The 15,634-nt window shown below is 41.8% G+C and overlaps 1 protein-coding gene across 2 annotated transcripts in view; it reads right to left on the bottom strand.

Moving 5' to 3' along the window:
- Positions 1-14,613, bottom strand: part of pdgfc (platelet derived growth factor c) — a 34,943-nt gene extending 20,330 nt beyond the window's left edge. The window contains exon 1 of one of the 2 annotated variants that reach the window (XM_068325587.1): positions 13,731-14,613. In XM_068325587.1, coding sequence (XP_068181688.1) covers positions 13,731-13,908 — 178 coding nt within the window. In that variant the 5' untranslated portion in view covers positions 13,909-14,613. The remainder of the gene's footprint in view (positions 1-13,730) is intronic. The other variant, XM_068325588.1, reaches the window with a different exon arrangement.
- Between the last annotated feature and the right edge of the window lie 1,021 nt (positions 14,614-15,634).

The following is a 15,634-nucleotide window of genomic DNA, read 5'->3' as shown; positions in this document are numbered from 1 at the left end:
AATCCAAAATGAACATTTAAAGAGCATTTTATCTAGGGCTGAATGAAATTTCCTGATTGATTTCTTTTAGTGGGTTGCCCTGGATCTCTAATTACTAGCGCCTCGCCGAGCCTTCATAACCTTTTGGCCCAGCTGTCTGAAGAAGAGGAGCAGCAGTGTAGCAACCCAGGGTAATGAAAGTATATTGCTTTCACCCTCTATTTACCAAGGGAGGGGTTTGCTGAAACACAACTGCTCTTTTTCTGAACATCCTGCGCTCGTTCACGCAGTGATCGCTTGCTTTGGTCTGAAGCTCGGTGATGGCAGGCGTTTAAAGCGCCGAAGGGGCGCGCCTGATCCGCCGGCCAATACATTTCCCCGGATTCAAAACCGATGGACCTCTTGTCTAAAGATTTCTTTGCTAATAACTTATTAAATTTAATGACTGACTAATTTCCATGGTAAAATAAAATCCATGCCCTCCAAACCGAAAAGCGGCTGTCAATGCTTCCAAGAATAACAATTTGCCACAGGGCCAGCTTTACTAAAACTAAGCAAGTTTGTACCTGGAACTTCACACTTGACATGAGTAGCAATTTGAGGATTAGAAAATGGAAAATTGATGTTTCTGAAGGGGTAAGTTTGTGGGTGGGGGCAGTGACTTAGTGTCTGCCAGGTTAATTCCCTCAAGAGGGGAATACAATTATTGTATAATTACAAAGCTTCTCGCAGCGCGGCTCTTCGCAGACCTATTCATCCGAGTGTTTCACCCGCTGTTTAAACTGGAGTGTGTGAACACTTTAAAAAGAAAAACCACGACCGGTAAAACTCTGGACTCCTCTGTTGAATTGTCGTCTTTCTCTACTCCTGTCTCTCAATGATCTGAGCACCGAAAAATGGAAAAGAACATGTGAGCACTTTAAATGTTGGCGATTTACAGGTAAACTCGTACAGGTGTCGTGTCTGTGAAGGTGTCGTCGCTTCAAGTTTAAGAATTCTTCTTGTTTATGTCATCCATAGATCCAAAAGTCTTTCATCCGTCCATCGCAATCGTCTCCTCTGCAGACGTTTATCTGCCTTGTGGGTCACAGGTCTGCTGGAGAACATCTCAGTCGGCTATGGCCGACAGGTGGGGTACACCCCCGATGAGACACCAGCTTATCACTGGGCCAAAGGAAAGACAAACAACCACACTTATGAACAATGTGGTGTAACTATTTCACCTCAGCTGCATGCTTTTTGAGGTGGGAGGAAGACATTTCTACACATTCAATGTTTCATCCGTTTGTTTGGAGGTTATTTCTGTTATTTTGAGTATTTCTTTAATGACTATTGATGTAATAATTCAGTACCAGATTACAGTGAACTTAAATTTTAGTAGCGGCTCATTACAGTATATAACGCACTGTAAGGCACACCTAAAAGCCTATAATTTTTCATAGACCTACATTGCGTTTTATAATCCGATGCGCCTTATATATGAAATAAATTATAAAATAAACAATTAATTAAAGGTGCGCCTTATAATCCAGTGCGGTTTATAGTGTGGGAAATACTTTTTTTATTTTTTTATTTAAATTTAATTTAATTTAAATTTAATTTTAATTTAAAATTTAAAAAATAAATAAATAAATAAATACAATTAATCCAGTGCAGCTTATAGTGTGGGAAATACTGTATTATAATTTTTATCTGTGGAAAATGCACTTGGTCCTTCTTTGCTTGTGTTTTTTCATGTCCTTGTACACTCCATTTGTAAGGTAATGGCTTGTAAATAAATACATACGGTAGATGTTACCAGGGATTCCAACCGCACAATTTTCATCCGTATGTGTGAACAAAGATGCATTCTAAAGGCAAGGAGATGAAATCTTCATGTTCAACATAATAAAAATACTGGCAGCGACGTAGTGGTGAAAAATGTCCACAACATTCAGACGAACATGTCAGCGATCTGCCTGAGAAAATCCTTCACCACGAGTATCCACTGCTGCAAAACTGCGCCAACAAGTAAACTCAATGGCCTGCTTTAAATCTAAGCGAAGGGCTGTCAACAGGCTGTGAAGACAAACAAAGTGTTGAACAAACTTTGGCTGTCAGGCTGGAAAATGAAAGATAGATTCTGACAAACAGAGTCATGCATGAAAGATCTGCCTTGTCGGTGGCGTCTCAATTTAATGCTGACGTTTGTTAAAAAAAAAAAAAAAAAAAGTCCTTATTAGAGGCAGCTGAAGTGATGAGGTGGGGGGGAGGCGGTGAAAAAGGATGGGAGGGAGGATTAACACCTTCTCCACTAACTGTTAGGTAACATGTCTTTCACCATTACTCATGCAGAAGGTGTCATTCCATTCACGCAATCTCCTCTGGGAAGAACAGAATGGAGAAAGAAAAGAAGGATGTTCTTCATCGTTCTGTATTTATTAATCTATGGCACATGTCTCCAACTCAAGGCCCGGGGGCCAAATGTGGCCCGCCACATCATTTTATGTGGCCTGCGAGAGCATAAAAGGTCAGAGTGCCTTAAAATAAATAGGTCACAAGTTCGCTTTGAGTGAAACTACATTTCCCACAATGCAGTAATTAATCCCATTTTAACATTGATGAAAACGTGACCAAAGTTAATGTCCTAACTTGTGTTTGATGTTTTTCTTTATTCAGTTTGATCCTTGATTGATGGAATTCTGTGGGTTTTTAATAACCTGACAAATTAAAAGTATTTATGTTATAACAGAGCAACAAACTATTTTTTTCTGTGTAACTAATATTTGTAACTTGAATAAGTAAATTGTGAGTCAATAAACATTAAGGAGCAGTTACATTACATTGAGTTACATTTGATTACAGCCATAATGCTGATGTGGCCCTCGGTGAAAATGAATCAGCATCAGTTAATAGATGTGGACAAATACTTGCTTTGTGTGCGCAAGAAATCTGAACCCTTCTTCTAAATCTGTTCAATTTTGACTTCCACACTTTGGATTATTTGCAGCACAGCATCAGACAAAGTTTTTTTTGCCAAGTGCATTCCTGGTTCAACACGCTAAAACCCCCAATTTAACACTAACCTGCTGGCAAACACACCGGACAGCTGTCTAATATGTAAGTGTGTCATACACATTAACATGCAGCCTGGAAATAAAAATAAATTGAATGAATGAATATTTTCCATTTCCTAACAACCATTACTGACCTGAATGGTGAACTACACAGTGTGTGTGTCACGTTAATTTTCACCCAGACGGAAACTAGATTCCCTCTTTCCGAACCAGGGACACAATATTTAACCACGTTCACAATTAAAAGGCCTTGAACTTGTGTCAGGTCATTTTTCAGAGCCGTATATGAGCCAAATGTCTGCTGCCAGTCAAACACCATGTGATTCCAACTCTTCATTACCCTTTGTTCCTAACAATACAGTCAAAACGCTTCCTGTCTCGTAGTAAATTACTGTAACACAATACTTCCTACAATATTGCCTGCTTTGTTGCGGCTATGTTCAGCTTCCAGACATATTTTGGCGTCCTCTGATTTCAGCGTCTACTTGCAGGAATTCCATTCCAGATCCTTTTTGGAATTTGCCTGGGCCTTCAACGCTGGACCGAATTCGTCATACGTCGCGTTCCTCCAGTTGGTACGGGGCCACAAGACATCTGGGTATTGAGTCCTCTCCTCACCTCTGCAGGAAGCGCCAAAACCACAAGCAGACTCAAGACTCTCCCCCCCTTTTTATTTTTTTAATCATCAAATCTGATGCACTTACAGGCATTTAGGGAGGCCATGTGTTCAAATCAGCTAAATGTAGCACACACAGACACACACACACTCCAAGGACTTGTTGAAAGAGTGTCGCTCCTTCGGCAGTCGACTAACTCCGAGTAACAAGAGAACCAAATGTGAGAAATGACTGGGCACCACTAACCGACTTACTGGAAGAGTTGGCATGTTTGATGTGATGCTGTTGAGTGAATAAAGTGCACTCTTTCAATACCGTCGCTGTTGCCAGGTTTGTTTGTCTTTTTACATTTTATAAGAGCGATAATTCCTTACGGTGTAACAGTCACAGATTTCCCCATTGTATCCCTAGGAGAACATTTATATGTAGAAAAGAATCAGTGAAACAGTCTTGGGTGAAATTAATCATTGGAACATGATTCGACTATGTCCTCTCTTACATTGATATCAACCATCTATTTTTTTATTTTTTTGGTGGGGGGGGGGTTTACGGTGTAGTAAAATTCCACATCAACAGCAGCAGGAGCCGCCGGGTTGATGGAGTGTGATGCCGAAGCTACGAGACAAAACATTTTCCACCGCCACAGACGACCCGGCATTACACAGGAGTTGGCTCGAGTCAGAGGTAATTTATTTTTTATTAAATGGCAAATGCTGCAGATCCTGTTCGACAGTTACACACACACACACACACACACACACACACACATAGCTGGCAAAACCATTCCAGACCTAATGGCTAACGTGCATTTTCATTCCATTTGGGCCATAGAAATGGATACCCTCCCATGAGAATTCAAGTGTAAGCATGCCACAGCAGAGCTTATCCAGCCTGCACCGAAAACCTATTTGTGCTTTGGGAAAAGCCATACATTCTGAAAATAGTACGCGTGATTGGGTTACTGTCTCCGTATGCCACTGGCATCATGTCGTATATCACATCTCGCCATGTGCATAGGTGACATAATCCGGTCAGCATGGGACGCCGCGCTGATGATTACTGGGACAGGTGTGCTTTTTATTCCCACCCCCCTTTAAATGCATTAGAGCCGGGATCGTTCACATCTCCATTAAATAGCTTCTGGTTCATTTCTCACTCTGTTCAAATGGCACATAAATAAAGACGCAGCGATCGTTAGATTTCTCTAGACATGCATGACCCGAGAGTCGCTGTTGTAAGTATTTTCAGTTATCAGAAGTGAACACAAGGAAGAAAAAATAAATGTCTTCACATAAACTTTCCAGGGTTGGAAGGTCTGCTGCATACTAGAAGAACAATACATGGAAGGAAAAAACATTCTCGAGCAAGGTTTATTATCTCGTGAAGAAACAGTTTTCATGGCAACACGTCAGGTAAATGGTGTTCGAAACGGAGTTTGGCAATGTATGCAGTGTGAAATAAGACAGAGTTGGACTTGACAGCACATTCATCATGTATACTACCAAGTAGTTTATCAGGTGTTAAGTATGAGAGCAAGGTTTTTAAGAGTTTGGCATTCATGGGGTCATTGTTAAAGCTAATTATAGCGGCGTAACTGAACCCATTCCAAGGAGTGTTCAATGCATTCTGTAAACAGTACACAGTTTTATTTGCATTGTAATGTTTCGAAGTCATAAAAAGTGCAGTAAATTCTACTTAATTCTATTGCTGCTGCTGCTCAAACCGTGACATTCATGTTAAAATCTGCACCAACCCAACCCCCCCCCCATCTATTCTAAACTGCATGACGGTTCTCACGCATCGGCAGCTCTCATTGCCGCTGTCTAAAATTAGCATCATTAATGACGAGCGTGAAATGAAATACTGCATCTGACAAATGTGGAGGCTTGGCAAATATGGAACCCATCGTGGGGAAGATAAGGAAGACGGACGAAGTGTTCGGCGCTAGAGTGAAACCGATTCGTTTGGCTTCTGCTACACTGATGTCTGTGAAACTGTGACCTTTGAGGCAGTTTGGTATTGGCTGTTACTCAGGGGTTCAAGATGGATTCGGTATGTAGGGGAACCGTGGATTATGTTGTGATGCCAAGACCGAGTTTACGTCATTTAATGAATGAAGACTGAGATAAAATATGTCGGATGTCAAAAGATGGATCCAGATTCACCATTGTTGAACTACTGGTGTGAAATACATGATGCGAGAAGTCGAGTAAGTCGAGTAAAGTGACATCATGATGACATCACTGCAGTATATGCTGCTCTCTAGGCACAAACACACACAATTGATGGCATAATGGAATGCACTGATTGTGCACAATCACAAGCATGTCTGTTCTTCTTTCACAGGCTGTGTGTGGATGTGTGTGTGTGAGTGTGTGATCATGCAACAACCTGTCAACGTCTTCATCGACCACTAGGAACACTCCACACATGCATTGTGAAGTGTTGGCCTCAACACAGGGAGAGTTTGGTGGTGGAATCATTTTTCTATATTTTATTATAAGCTACCAAGAAACTTTTATGATATAACATCATAAAAGACACAGCTGTGAGATTCCTCAGCATTTGATCTGGGTCAAGCTCCCTGTCAGTCAAGTGCAAGATGATGCCCATGAATCTCAGCCCATTGAACAGCAGAGTCATTACAGGAAACTTTAAAATACCTCTCTGATAGGAGGCGATGACATCTGCCAAGCTTTGCAGACATGCCCTCCAGAAATGGGATCCAAGGTCAATTCGTCTCGCTACCAAGATTGTCAGTCCGGAGGAATTCCAATAGCCATAAAACAACCAATACTCACAGGACAACTGTATAAAAGCAGCAGCAAGCTGGCAAAGTTTCTCCCCCCTCACAGCCTCGAGCTGCACAGAGTGGCTTATGAATGGAAGTTTCTGTTTAAGAAGGAATTAGCTCTAGAACAACAGGAATGATAATCATTCTTGCCAGCACATCAAACCACTTTTTTTTCATACTGTCAAACTTTTATGCTCCATAGCTTGGGAGTCAAATATGTTTGCATGCTTCAGCATGCTTGGTTTTTAATGTAAAATGCACATAAATTATGTCTTTTTCACATTCTGATGGTCCATTCATTAAAGATGAAGCTGCAGACGGATATGAAACACTGTTCAGAGACATGTCATTCTTCATATGAAGGATGAACTGGTTAGGCAAGGGCAACTTTACTGTAAAACATTCCATTTTCTTAATGGAAATGGTAAATTTGTTACGTTACGAGTCAAATTTCAAGGCCTCCAAGTCCTTCGGAGCCGTTAAAAATCCAAGCACATCCTCCTTTGCGGATGTGTTGTTGACCTACATGATAAGTCAGTGAATGAAACAGTTGGTCAGAGCAGCAAGAGAGAGGGGAAAAGAAAAAAACAAAGCCAGATGAGGAAATGAGACTAAGTCACGGTGAAGGACAGGTATTTGCTCTGACAAGTAATCTTGACTTTAAGCAGACATACTCCACCCTTCGTGTTTAGACTGCACCGGGCAGACACTTCCCTCTGTCTGTCCGAATCAATATTAGCTTTATGACTATTTACAGTGCATTGATTAGAAGTCTGTATTTCTATGCTGTATGAATTTCTGCTCTGGGAGTCTCAGAGGCGTGCATTTGACTCCCAAATGCTCATTTTCCTTCAGCTTTACTCAGTCTGCCTCATGTGAAGCTATGAATGCTATGCACCAGCTGGGCCACACTGTAGCTACTTGACTCACCGCCCTGCTGATAACATTCACAAAGTCCGTCTGCTAAAGGAAACCAAATTACTTTTCAATTTGAGTAATCTCATTTTGCAGATAAGAAGGGGGAAAAATGTTAGAAATGCTATCTTTTTATTTTACTTGCAAGGCATATAAATAATAGTAATAAAAAATAATATTTGCAATGTAAAAAAACGACAAAGCCTAACATTTTCAATGATACTGCCAGTCTGAGGTGACCAACAATCCTTCTTAGCAAAAGGATAATATTCCATAAAGTGTGTTTCCCATTGGAGGGCAGCTGGTGTGAACCGATAAGAAACACAGGTGCCACATCAAATACATATTTTTAACAATATTATTTATCCAGGTGATGTTTGCCGAGCATGAATGAGTCGACTCACCAACACCCTGATTTCTATTCACACTTCCAGACACGCCTTGGAGATGCAAATACGTGCTGAACTTCTGAACATCTTGCTTAAGAGCACTTCAGTACAGTAGTGACTACTGGGGATGTTTCACCGGTGGATAGTGGAAGCAGAACAGAACAAAAAAAGAAAAGTCTCCTCTGACATTTTGGACGATGCAAGTTATTTGGCAGCAAGTCCATAGTTTTGTTCATCCAGTTTTCCTGTTATTGTTCTTTTGTTTTGCTCAACTTTTTCCGATCACTATGATTCACTATGATTCAATATTTGCTGTGAATGACTGTGACTGAGTTTACTGTCTGGGGTTTCTTTTCCAGACAAACTCTTTAACGTTTAAGTTGCAAGTGTGTTTTACATTAAAGAAGCTAGTCCTGCCAGGAAGACTGACGCTTTGCACAATTGGCCTACACTTGATTTCTCATGCCTTTCTGGTTCACACCTCTCACACATGCTCAGTCTTACTCTTATCCTGACCTAGGGCCCTCAACTGTGTTATCAGCTACTCCCATCAGCCAATTACATTTTCCCTCTAGCACAGAGACACACCTTCATTGTCAGCCTCTCATCTTGCTGCTGTCTTCTCAAATGCGTCTGCTTCTACTCCTCTAGTTATTTCTTGCAGATGTTTCTTGTGCCTCCATAACCTGTCATCACCCAGTCTTCACAGATTCATGAATGATGAAGTTTGTGATAACTTCCTGGGGTAACTTGAAGTTGGGGTAACTTGCTGCTGCTTAGAAGACTCATCCCTTAACTTGTTGGCTGGGAGTGTTTTGTAGCAATTCTTCAATTTCTCCGATGCTGCAGACATTTATCGGTCTTTTCTTTCTGATGTTGACCAATCATAAAAGATGCTTCCCTCAAAGCGACACCGTGTTGGCTCATGGGTGAACGCTGACAGACGCAAACTTTGTTCCATCGTAAGCTGCCACAAATTCTCCATCATTACTCTGAATCGCCATCCTCTGCTAACTGGTTCAGTTGTCATTACACTAAATTCCACGATTAGAAGCCAGATTTTCACTGACAGGCAATCACCCACCCCTTCCCATTGAAAAAATGTAGTTGACATCTCTAGATGTCAATGGCAGCCAGTGAGTTAATCTCCCTGAAGTGCAAAAGACTCTCTGCTACCAAAGACTATATGACACCCAAGACTATCTGACACCAAAGACTTTCTAACACCAAAGACTTTCTGAAACCATAGACTATTTGACACTAGTCAACCCTTCACTAATGGAATCCATTCTAAGTGATGTTAATCTTAACTGTCAGCAGTCTCCAAAGACAACTTCTTTCCAGACTGTAAGTAACTTATCTCTCATGCATACAATTTGTGAAATGACATAATGGATATATTTAACAATGTCTTAAATGTGCAATGCCCAAATGTTTGGTTGCAGTGACGAACTAATCACCCAACTTTAAAATTCCCCTCAGCTCTATATAGCTTTACTGATTCGGTAAAATTACCTCACTCTAACCAACCTCATTTTCAGCCACAGCAGGCAACTGCTTTCAGTGGCACCAGCAGCGTCAGACAGTTAGCAATTAGCTGGTGAGCACAATGGAGTAGGTAGCAAATAAAAAATGAAAATTTCCCTCAGGAGTTGGCGGAGACCAAATCACAACTCTAACAGAGATTATTGTACTTAAGACTGTCAAAACGAGAGAAAACAGAACTCGGAGCAAACTTTCCGAGGCTGGACACGGTTTGACGTCATCTTAACAAGTGGCCAAAATAACGTATAACTGCATGTGCACTGTTGGCACTTCTTGGAGACCACTTTTTTTTTCTCACCACCATCACTCAAGCACTGGCTGTGAGAAAAGACAACATCCCTAACAGTAATTCAACCATGTGCAGACAGATTAAGAATGTGACGAGAACATTTCTGTTTCAGTAGAGTCTCAACATATCTCTCAGATCTCTTGAATCTCTCTTGGTTTGCTCGAGGTGATGGAGGAGACGCTCTCGCTGCCTGAAATGACGGAACAGCAGGCAGGCGGTGGCATGCTTTGCTCGCCAAACATATCTGACAGGGGAAACGTACACGCTATGGTTCGCGGCGGTCATCCACGCTGAAGCGAGAAATTAAGAGGGGAAGATCCTGTCAGGATAGACGTGCCTGTAATTGTTCGTCAAAAGTAAAATCCCATAATTGCAGATTTCCCAATTTTCATTTTCTTGCTTACATGTTTACATTGTTTACATGCTGTTCATGTACTATAGTGAGGTTTTTTTTAACCTTACAGTAGTGACATACTTGTTGCCCTCTTTGCTTCCCATTGAATTGTCAATTTCCTTTGCTGGTCTAAATTCAGCCATGCATTCCTGCTGCCATTGCACTGCCCACTACAATGATTAACTGCAGGGCTGCATTCATTCATTCATTCATTCATGCATATCCATCAAAGTACAACTCCTTCTAACTGGAAACAAGCTTTCCCAAGAAAAGCAAGCTCGTGAAACATCTGACCTGTATTAAATATTGAACGGAGATTCTGAAACCGGGTTTTGTTTCGCTGGTTTAAGAGGCGTATCGTGATTTCAAATTAAAACACAAAGTTAAGCACTATGGAAACCACCTAAAATAACATAGTAGAAAACCTGAATGCCAGCTGGCCACACTTGCAGCTGCCGGTAGGAGAGAGTCGCGCTGTATAAATACATCGCTATGTTTGGTCTAGTCAGGAAAGATTTCTGAAAAGAAGAAGGACAAAAAGTTGGATTGTTTTTAAGTTCACATGCACTTTTATCAGTGGACATTCCCGTTTTATTTTGCTTCACATACCTCCATCAATGCTAAAACGTGAACAACGACATTTGAAGCAATTCACATGAAAGCACAAAGATGGTCCACAGCTTCTTGTATCCGTGCAGATTTTGATTAAACCGCAATGATCTCTTTTTGTCCTACACAATCATGCAACACACATTCTCACGTAAAAGACACGTTGACAATTTCATTACCATTTGGACCTATCCAAGAAGAAATGGGTGCAAACATCAAACATGACAGTGCACAAAAGCATGCATTTCTTTCAGAATCAATGAATGCATTTGTTGATATTTAAACTTATTTTAACCTGATAGTTTGTTTTGCTTAGTATCCTAATTAGTGGCAAACCCAACAGAATTTTAAGCTTCTAGCAAAATGTTTCCTGGGAGTGATGGATGTCTTCACCTCCTCTGTGCTGATGAAGAGTATTTTACCAACAGGGTTTCTTTTTACAAAAGAATTTGATATTTTTAACGCATCTGTTCATCTCCACTGATTCAAACTGTGGCGCTTCATGCCCACACAAGCCTCAGAAGTGCTTCACCTGTCACTCAATTAGTGTTGCCTGTGCAAAAAAGTGAACTTGCTAAACCCTGAATGATAAAAGGGGTCTCCACCCACTTCACTGCTTTTCAAGTGTGGTATTAATCATTGTTCACAGCCATCTATAAATGAATGGGTGATGCACAAGACCACCAGAAACAGTCCGGAATAGACCACCCACTCCATTTCCTGTTTTTAAATCCCCACTTCAAACTGCTTATTTGTCAGCATCGTAATGTAATGAATGCACAATCCACCTCTGTATCTTCAGCTTTCCGTGAATGCATGCATACATGAAAAAGTGTGCATGGTCCACATGGGTTCGTGACCTTTATAACCCCGGACCTCCCCCCTAATCTCGTAATCTTCAGCGGAACAGCAGCCTCTGTGATCATTGGCAGGTCTAGCGTTGCATACCTTCCTCCGGTGATGCTCACGGGGGAATATGTGGGAATACATGCAGGTAATCCACATCTTCTCCAAATATTTGCAAGCTGGATTCTTCAAATAAGTCTTAAGTGCTTTTGGGTGGGCTCGGTTAGCATGAAACGAGTGGTCATTACAGGAAAGTGAAGTCAGACCATTAAGTAAGAGACGTGAGAAGAAGAACTGTGCAGTTATAGAACGAGAGAAGTACAGGAAATAGTTTTTAAAAAATTGTGGATGAAACAAAAATGCTGATGTTCCTTTTTGTTGGGACATTTTTCTTGTTCTTGTTGATGATAAACTTAATCTCAGTGACATAATGTCTCTTAACAAAGTCTAACTGTGAGGATTAAATGACGATGGCTTTACCAATCTTTCCAGCCATTATGAAAAAATGATGTGTCAAATGTGAACATGTCCACTGTAAAACACTTACTGTACAGGAGATTCTTTTTCTCAAAGGAAAATAACTGGTAAGCATACCAGAGGTGGTCTGTGTGGACGAGTGTACACATTTTCCTCAACCCCTCTTTCATTTATAAAACCATAAAAATAATTTTGGTGGTGCTCTGCAGACTGCAGGATGTCATTTTTAGCTATGGTTTTGCTTAATAACCATGAAACCTTATAGCCATGTGGTGACCACATGAAAATGGCATGTGCTATACGTGTTATTGTAACTAAACCCTAAGTGGTGGAGGAAGGAAATGTTCACTTTTTTATGACCACAACACATAAAGCGTGCATTTTCAGAGTTTATGCCCATTATTCTAGCCTTTGTCAAACTTTCACGCAAATTGTTCATCACGAACAACGCCGGCCCACGAGCACACAACCGCCTCTGCTATCTTTAAGAGTCATCATGCTTGCCAGGTTTAATACGAATGGAGAGCGTAACACCACTGGCAGGAAGTACTAAACATGCCAGAAAGGGTCTGGCACTGTCCCCTCCCTCAGATCAATATCAGATTGTCTTAAAGAGCTTTAGCAATCACACACACACACACACACACACACACACACACACACACACACACCAGATCGGTGGGCACTCAGACACTCCAGTCAAAGGTTACAGACAGCCTGGCAAGCTTCACCCTCAGCAAATGTGTAACTGCTGTTAAAAGAGTTCTTTGAGAGTTTAACATCTCCCCCCCACCCCACCCCATCCTCCTCCTCATCCACCTCCTTCGTCCCTCTCCCACCAGTCTCTCCTCCCTTTTGTTTTCCTTTCTCAGTCGTCCTGATTAAACCTGGAAATCCCAGCAGGAGGCTCTGATTTCCCAGCCCTGACTGTTAACTGTAGTGAAATCAGTGCTGCATGTACTTTTTTTCTTCACAGGAACGTTCAAACCCACCGGCGCTCCATGACCGAGCACGGAGGAAGTTTGACCAGTGCAACATCTGCAGGGGGAAGGTTTGCTGTGTCAACATGTCAGTCTACAGCAGAAATGTTTGATGATTTATTGCTCATACTTCAGGCCTGTACAATGATTTAATGCAAATTAATAGATGGAATCCAAACTTTATTGTCTTTCTTCATTGTTCCCAAGTTCCTATTTCCAGTTCTCATACCATGCAGACTATATAAAACACGTTTTACACGTGCATCCGCTGACGAACAGAATGGACTGCAGGACTGGGGGGAGTGAGAATCAGTCGTTTTAAAGTTGGATTTCCCCCCCCCCCCACCCATGCGCACGTTCCCGCTGCCAATGCGCACGCCAACACACTCAACCTGAGAACATGGATCACCAAATTGCGCACGATGGGTGATTATTTGCATAATCCAATTGATTGCAGAAGCTCCGCGCACTCCAGCGGAACGTGGATGAAACCTTATTGGCAGGACGGGGGGGGGGGAGTTGGGGGTGGGGGGGGGTTGAATTTGATAGCGCAACTCGGTGCAGTTCAGAGGGTAACAAAATTACATCGCCCCGAGCCACTATTTCTGCATGAATGGAGCCTCTTTATGATCTCAGGGAAAAAGTTCTCCCGTGGGGGCTGGAATTTCAGAGGGTTTTCCCCCTTAAACATACATTAGTACATTTTAAAAAGGTGAAGGGTAATATTGCGCTTCCTATAGGGGGGGGGGGGGGGGGTAATGAATGAAACGTTCGAACAGGAGCAAGAATGAATATTCAAATCCTAATTTCACCAGCAACTTTTACAAAAGTCACACTCACCGTTTTGCTCTTTCACACCTGGGAGGTGAAACTTGCTGACATGACTTGATTCAGCGTCCGAGCCATATTGTTGGAGAAGCGATGCAAGAAGGAATAATAATGGAAGGATCATTTGGATGAGTGGTGGTTGGCGATCACAAAGCGCTGTTGACGGGACGGTCTGTATCACCACACACATGCGCCTTTTCCAGGACAGCCGTGCTTTCTTTGGCACATTTGGAGACGATCAGCACAGAGTGGAATCCACATAATCTTAACCATCAGTCCCTTTGTATAAAAAAATACATTTATGTTTCCCTACATCAAGAGAAATCCTCCTCAAAAGCTTCCAGACCAGCCGCTGCGCAATGCGAGTGCGCACCTGTTGGTTGTGTGGAAAGTTGGAAAACTGAGATGGATAAAGTTTTGGCGTTAAGTAATACAATCCGGGAATTATTGGTAAAAGCGTCCTTTTGCTGGCATATCATCTACTAGATCATCCGAAAAGCGCAGATGCATCTTGGCTGCAGCGAGCGCGTTCCACGGTGCGTTCTCGACTCCGACTGAATTAATCCTCGCAGATCTTTACGCATTAAAATAAAAGCCCTCACGCAGAGACAGCGAGGGAGTTCAGCAACTCGATACGGTCTGCTGGCCTACTCTGGAACAATTTGCAGCACCGAGACGAGTTCCGTTGTCTGGAGCGGTCCTGAGTCATAACTTGGTGCAGACTGCCGTACAGGGGTTGGGTTTTTTGGAGAGTGCAAACTGACGGCACAACAGGTGCTATACATAAAGCACAACTTCCCAGCCGAGGTAACTCCCCGGTATGTTAATTATCCCGTTTGCTGCCTGGACCAATGAGATGTTTCGTCTGGTTTTAGCCTCAAATTGACAAACGTAGTCCAATTAGTTGGAGACAGATGCGCGCGTTTCCGTCATGCGTCTCCAGATAACAATATCAGTTATGAAGAGATCTGATTCCACCGAACTCCTGAAGTAAGCACAAGAGTGGAATTTTTTTTTTTATTATTACTGTTTTTTATTATTATTGTAGAGGATTCAATTTCCTCCGCAATAAAATGTCCCACAAATGAGCTAAAAAAAAGAAGGGAAAAGAAAAAGAAGGAAAAACTTTTATAAACTAAACAACTTTCTAGAACAATTTTTAGAAACCAACAAAACTATAAATAGAAAGTGGTTTCTTTGCATAAAAACATTGAAGTTATAGAATATTATGTAATATTCAATATGCACATAAATAAATAACACTATATCCTAGGACTTCTCTTGCTTTTACTGTCTGTCCCGGTGAGTTCCTGTAATCACACGGCGTGGCCTTGATTCTTTTTCCTGTTGAGAGCTGAAAGATGAATGCGTCGCCGTGGACTTTTCAGCATGCTGCTGTGCATCCCGCCTAAATATTTCTGTCAAAGGAAATGTTTAAGGGCTTCTCAATTTGTCATATCAAAGAGGAGACGGTGCTTGGAACAATGCTGCCTTCTGTTCCCAATTTCCTTTCTCCCTGGCACAACTGGTATCCCTCATCAACTGCGTTTCATGTGGTTCCTTCCATTCTATTGTTGGCAAATTTCTCCAGTGTATACCCCCCTTCACTTACCCCCCCCCACCCTTCACTGTAAGTCTACTGCAGCACAGACACAACAATTGAGGGCGAGCTGGAGACATATTGAACCCATTGAGCCAGACACATGATGCAATGCTGCAGCAATTTACCCCCAGTCTCACATAGTTCAGAAACTACCACCCCAAAAAGGAGTGCAGATTTCCTTCTTCTCTAGCATCAAGGTATGCAGAGAGATTTTGTGGTTTTAATCAAAGTTAATGGCTGGGGTAAAATTTTAAAAAAAAGGTATTGCACTGCAATAGTCATACATGTGTGTAAAGGGCCATGTAGAGGTTCT

The sequence above is a fragment of the Antennarius striatus genome, chromosome 10, assembly GCF_040054535.1.
Source record: "Antennarius striatus isolate MH-2024 chromosome 10, ASM4005453v1, whole genome shotgun sequence".
NCBI lineage: Eukaryota > Metazoa > Chordata > Actinopteri > Lophiiformes > Antennariidae > Antennarius > Antennarius striatus.
This window is presented reverse-complemented; position numbering and strand designations above follow the sequence as displayed.